The sequence below is a fragment of the Bombina bombina genome, chromosome 2 (assembly GCF_027579735.1).
Source record: "Bombina bombina isolate aBomBom1 chromosome 2, aBomBom1.pri, whole genome shotgun sequence".
In the NCBI taxonomy this organism is placed as follows: Eukaryota; Metazoa; Chordata; class Amphibia; order Anura; family Bombinatoridae; genus Bombina; species Bombina bombina.
Genome location: NC_069500.1, coordinates 1,213,849,527 through 1,213,855,867, shown reverse-complemented (window position 1 = coordinate 1,213,855,867; position 6,341 = coordinate 1,213,849,527). Strand labels below are relative to the sequence as shown.

General features: G+C 40.3%; 1 protein-coding gene across 1 annotated transcript in view; it reads right to left on the bottom strand.

Moving 5' to 3' along the window:
• Positions 1–280: 280 nt before the first annotated feature.
• The window catches only part of AASDH (aminoadipate-semialdehyde dehydrogenase), a 269,559-nt gene continuing 263,498 nt past the window's right edge, over positions 281–6,341 (bottom strand). Inside the window, exon 16 of the mRNA XM_053703943.1 lies at positions 281–714. Coding sequence (XP_053559918.1) covers positions 322–714 — 393 coding nt within the window. The 3' untranslated portion in view covers positions 281–321. The remainder of the gene's footprint in view (positions 715–6,341) is intronic.

The following is a 6,341-nucleotide window of genomic DNA, read 5'->3' as shown; positions in this document are numbered from 1 at the left end:
ATATTCATATATGTTTGGCTTATGTCATGGGACAAGTATATGGATTGGATTCTTAAAATTCCTCTAATAGAATATGGTTACTGAGGAAATGTTGAAGTAAAATATCTTTCTTTTTTACATAGAGAAGTTCATGTGATATTTTCTAGTCATCTTTTTATAGATATACAGCATCACTTTTAAGTGACTTAGTGTTTGGGTAACATTTCCCTTTAAGCGAATGTAGCCGAGATGCATAATAGGTTAATTTAGTATAATGAGAAATCAAATATGAAAAGGAACATTCAGTAATTACATTTAATAGTAATTTTAGCCCTATGATCTTCATTTTTCTGTTGCAGTGTTGAGTAAATCTAAACAATATACATAGTCATTCCTACAACCAACAATGAGACTTCCTCTCCACACCACAGGGGAAGAGAACACTTCTCCTTCAAGTTTATATTGGCCATATTGTAGCCCAGTCTCAGCATCCAATATCCATAGATGTCCATCTGTAGAGGCTACTGCCAGCAGTTCTCTATCATTTGAATTTGTATCTGGGAAAAGAAATGGAGTTGCAAATACTCTTGAGCCCGTTTTATATCTCCATAACAAAACACCCTCTGTGTTACAGCAGTAGACAAAGCCGTCATGTGACCCAAACATTATTTTCTTGGACAGACTTGAAAGGCATGGAGAGGAAAATATTGGACCGTTGGTAGTAAGGTGCCAAACCTGTTGAATAAAAATAATATTCATTGATGAATGAAATGCAATAAGCTGTAAATAAAAATTAGAAGATGAATCTGTTTCAATTTAGTTGTGCTCCATATCAAATTAAAGGGATATGAAACAGTACTTATCTAGTAAAAAAAATTATGTTAAATCCAAGTAAATATATAAAGAAGTTGTGTTTGTAATGATGTGTATGCTTTATGTTATAGTTTAAGTTCAATAGTTATGCTTAGTTCACTCTGTGCACTACAAACAGTTAACATTTTAGTCATGTGATTGGAGGGGGCGGGCAGTTATTGTTAAGATGGATGCTGCTGAATAAAGTCTGTATTCCTGTTCTCTCTCCTTGCTGTTTGCTAATACATTATAAAGAACATCACATGGTACCAGAAGTAGGGTGAAAAGTGACATGGCAGCAAACAGCAACACAAAGAACATTCCTTCTCTGGATTTAGAGTCAGGGAACATTTCTGACAATTGGTCAAAATGGAGGGAGCTGATTGAACTTGTGTTTGCAGGCCCAGATGCAGACAGATGGACTGATCAACAGAAGGCAGCACACTTTCTGATATGTGTGGGACAAAAGGGACGTGATGTATGCAGAGCCTGGCAGGCAAGTGGGGATATCACTGCAGATGACAAAAAAAAAACAGAGGTATTGTTTGCAAAGTTTGAAGCATACTGCAATCCAAGGAAAAACATCACAGTGCAGAGGAAAATGTTTTATGAGAGGAATCAGTGTGGAGGTGAATCTGTGGATGAATGGGTGACACAGCTGCGCTTGCTTGCCAAAGACTGTGCTTTTTATGATGCAGGTGATATGATAAAAGACCGTATTCTGATGGGCAGTAAGTTTAAAGAAGTTCAGGAAAAGCTGCTGCAGGAAGAAGATTTAAATCTTGAGAAAGCCATCAGGATTGCTAGAGCATATGAAATGTCAAGAAAGGACATGCAGGTACTGGAAGGAACACAACACCAGATCAGTGCTATAGAAAATCAAAGCAGCAGATACTGGCAAGAAAGAGGACACAAGGGGATAAAAGGCAAGTGGGACACTGGGACAAGTAACACACAAGCAACCTGTGGCTACTGTGGAAACATGCACAACAAAAATGCTGCCTGTCCTGCAAGGTGGCAGATATGTAATAAATGCAAGAAAAGAGGACATTTTGCCAGGGTGTGTAAACTGTTTTCACATATTGCAAGGACACAAACACAGGCTGTACACGCCATAGAGGACAATGATGACAATGCAGGGTTAGACTCAGATTGCACCCCAATATATCTTGCAGCAGTACAGAAATCACACAAGTCTGCAGATGAAGCAAATGTAACCCTACAGATAGGGGCTCACAAAACTCCAGTCACATTCAAAATAGATACAGGGGCACAAGTAAACTGTGTGCCAAGCCACACATACCTGGAACTCCTTAGAAATGAATTCCCCTTAGAGACTCAAGACCTACCAAAACTGTTGGGATATGGTGGTGAAAAGCTGAAAGTGATGGGTCGCTGCCATGCAAAATGTTTTTACAAGGGATCTGAAAAGGTCTTACAATTGTTTGTGATAGAAACAAAAGCCCCAGCAGTATTAGGTCTAAAAACAAGTAAAGATATTGGACTTGTAAAGATCATTATGGCTGTGGATGGTGGGTGCAGCGAACTGTCAAAGGACAACATTAAGCATGAGTACAGTGATCTATTCAAAGGCCTAGGGTGCCTCCCGGGGATTAGCCGCATACGTATAAAAGAGGGTGCACAGCCTGTCATTCATGCCCCAAGGAAAATACCTCTATCCCTTGAGGCTAAAGTCAAACAAGAACTAACTAGGATGGAGAAGTTGGGGGTAGTAAAAAAGGTCACAGAACCATCAGAATGGGTCAGTTCTATGGTTGTGGTAGAGAAGAAAAACACAGGCGCAATTCGTATTTGCATTGACCCACGTGATTTGAACAAAGTAATAATGAGAGAACACTACAAACTCCCCACCATAGATGATATAGCTCACAAGCTAGTAGGAGCAACAGTGTTTAGTGTACTAGATGCACAATCTGGTTACTGGCAATTGCGTCTTGATGAACCCAGCAGTCACCTGACCACTTTCAACTCCCCCTTTGGACGATGGCGTTTCACAAGGGTACCTTTCGGCATTGCTTCTGCTCAGGAGATATTTCAAAAGAAATCACATGAGTTGATTGCTGGTCTACATGGTGTTGAAGTAATAATTGATGATTTGCTGGTTTATGGAAAGGATCGTACAGAACATGACAAAAACCTTATTGCCTTACTCAAGCGGTGTCGGGAGAAAAATCTTAAACTCAATCCAAACAAAATGCAAATTGGGGTAGAAGAGGTTACATATTTTGGACACCTTCTAACCAAAGAGGGTTTAAAGCCTGATCCAAAGAAGATAACAGCAGTTATTAGCATGAAGGCCCCATCCTCCAGGAAGGAACTAGAGACATCATTAGGCATTTTTAATTATCTATCCAAGTTTTCTCAGGGCCTCGCTCAGCTGACAGCCCCACTACGTGCATTGCTACAAAGGGATGCTATTTGGTCTTGGGACGCAAACATGGAAAAGACATTTGAGAAAGTAAAAAAACTGATCACTAAACATCCAGGGCCAATACTGAAATATTTTGACGTAAACTGCAACACTGTGCTTCAAGTGGATGCATCCCAGTTTGGGTTAGGTGCTGTGCTAATGCAACAAGGACATCCTGTTGCATATGCTTCACGAGCTCTGACAACAACACAAGCCAATTATGCTCAAATTGAGAAGGAGATGTTGGCCATTGTAAATGGATGTGAGAAATTTCACCAGTATATCTATGGTCGCCCAGTGGTTGTGGAAACTGATCACAAACCATTGGAGTACATCATGCAAAAACCACTATCTGCTATACCTCCACGCCTGCAGAGGATGGTTATGAAACTACAACAGTATGATCTCACAGTGAAATATAAACCAGGAAAGGAAATTCTGATGGCAGATACGCTGTCTAGGGTGTTTCCAGAAGGACATGAAGCACGGGATGAACCTGAATTGGAAGAACAGGTACATACAGTACTAGTAAATATTCCAATAGCTGATGTACGGCTGGAAAAAATTAGACAAGATACCAAACAAGATAAAGTACTAGAAAAACTAATTCGTGTCATGTGCAATGGCTGGCCAGAAAAACGAAAGAAGCTTTCTCCTGAGTTGCAGGGATTCTGGCCTGTGAGAAATGAACTATCCTTTCATACGGATATCATATTCATGGGTGACCGTATTGTTATTCCTAAATCACAGCAGGCAGAAATATTGGAGCAAATTCACCAGGGACATTTGGGCATTACTCTTTGTAAGCGCAGAGCACGGGATGTGGTTTACTGGCCTAATTTGGACCTTGATATTGAGACACTTGTGAAGACATGTGAAACCTGCCAGACATTTCAAAAAAACAATGCAAAAGAACCTCTCACACCATGGAACACTCCTTCACGGGCATGGCAGAGACTGGCCACAGATATTTTTCATTTTGAGGACAACCACTACCTGATAGTAGTAAATTACTACAGCAAATTCTTTGAGTTAGTACAGCTGAGAAATCTAAAAGCATCAGCAATCATATGGGCTTTCAAAACAATACTCTCGAGACATGGAGTGTGTGAAGAACTTGTGTCTGATAATGGCCCGCAATTCTCAAGTGCTGAATTCCAGTGCTTTCTGCGTGAATGGGGAGTCAGGCACAAACCAGTAAGTCCGTATCACTCACAGGCCAATGGTTTAGCTGAGAAGTATGTTGGCATAGCCAAATCCATTATCAGAAAAGCACAATCATCAGGGCAGGATGTGTACCTAGGCCTGTTAAACTATCGTGCAACACCCATGGAGGGTTTATGTTCACCTGCACAGCTGCTCATGGGAAGAGCACTGAGGACCACAGTGCCTATTGCACCACAGAAATTGCAGCCTCAGACTATCCCACAGGATCAGGTAACAGGTCAGAGGAACATAAACATGAAAAAGCAAAAGCTGTATTTTGACAAATCTACCAAGTTACTTGGTCCACTCAGGGCTGGGCAAGCTGTGAGACACAGAGTCACTGGGGATACATGGGAACCTGCTCGAATTGTCAGTGAAGCTAATTCACCAAGGTCATATATAATCAAAACCAAGTGTGGACAGAAACTGAGACGCAACAGGCGTCATCTTCGACCAGACACTGCAGCTGATACTCTACTCGAGGAACCAAGCAGCAATGACAATAAAGAGCAAAGCAATGAATGCACAGAATTCCCTAACATGGATGTAAAGTCTACTGAGGACTTTGAGGACAACATAAGTGTATCAGCTTGCGATAATGCTGGGAATGACTCTCAACCTGACACTGATTGTACTGCTAGTGAGCCAGCAGTTACTTTCTCTCGTTATGGTCGAGCTATTAAACCAAAAATATGGGAAGACTTTGTCTCATATTAAGTGTTTCATATTTGAAGGGGAAGATGTAATGATGTGTATGCTTTATGTTATAGTTTAAGTTCAATAGTTATGCTTAGTTCACTCTGTGCACTACAAACAGTTAACATTTTAGTCATGTGATTGGAGGGGGCGGGCAGTTATTGTTAAGATGGATGCTGCTGAATAAAGTCTGTATTCCTGTTCTCTCTCCTTGCTGTTTGCTAATACATTATAAAGAACATCACAGTGTTAAAATAGAAAACAACTTACTAATCACTGCTGTCTATTTTATCTGTTCTTCTTAGCCCAAGTTTTTGAAGGAGATTGTTTTGAAATACAGTGTTGATCCAGTGCTTGACTTCCTATGTAAGCTGCCATATTTTAGCGGCGTGCGTTACAGGGAGACAGTAGTCACATGGTCATGATGCAGTCATGTGACACACACACCCCATATTGTCTATTCATATACAGTACTTAGAGGAATCACATTTCTGCCTACAGCGTGTGAGCTGCAGTGTCTGAAAACAGTTATTTCTCAGTGAGGGTATAAATATATTTAATTTCCCGGTCTATGTATATAAAAAATATTGCAACAAGATTTAAATAAAATGCTTATAAATAGGGTGCTTATGTTTTTAACTCCCCCCCCCCCCCCCCCACAAGTTTTTTTTTTCTTCTTCAACTCTGCCCACAAGTTTTCAGCTCTAAGCAGAGCCGTTTTCTGTGTGTTATCATTGTCAACTACTGACATACTGGGAGGGGGAGAGGGAGGAGGAAGCTCTCACGGCACGCTGCATATAATTTGTGCAAAAGACTTCTGCTTTTCATGACCTCTCCTGAATGTAAGAGTTGTCTGTGAGTATAGCTAGAGAGAGGAGCACACATAGAGGTGTGTGACGTTGGAATGCAATCTTTTTGGAGATAATACAGGATTATAAATTTGACAATGAAAACAAGATGCTGCTGAACTTCTAAGCTACAGGCTGTGAGAATTAAGGTAACTTTCTGAATTTTTACTGGATATAATACAATACAATTCTACTTCTACTTGGAAAACCTAGAATCTACTCATAGAGAGAGTAAAAGTCTCAACTAAATACTATTATCACCTCTATACCTTGGAACAAGAGAAACATCATATCCTTTTAATGCATGGAAACTAGTCTTCTACTACTTA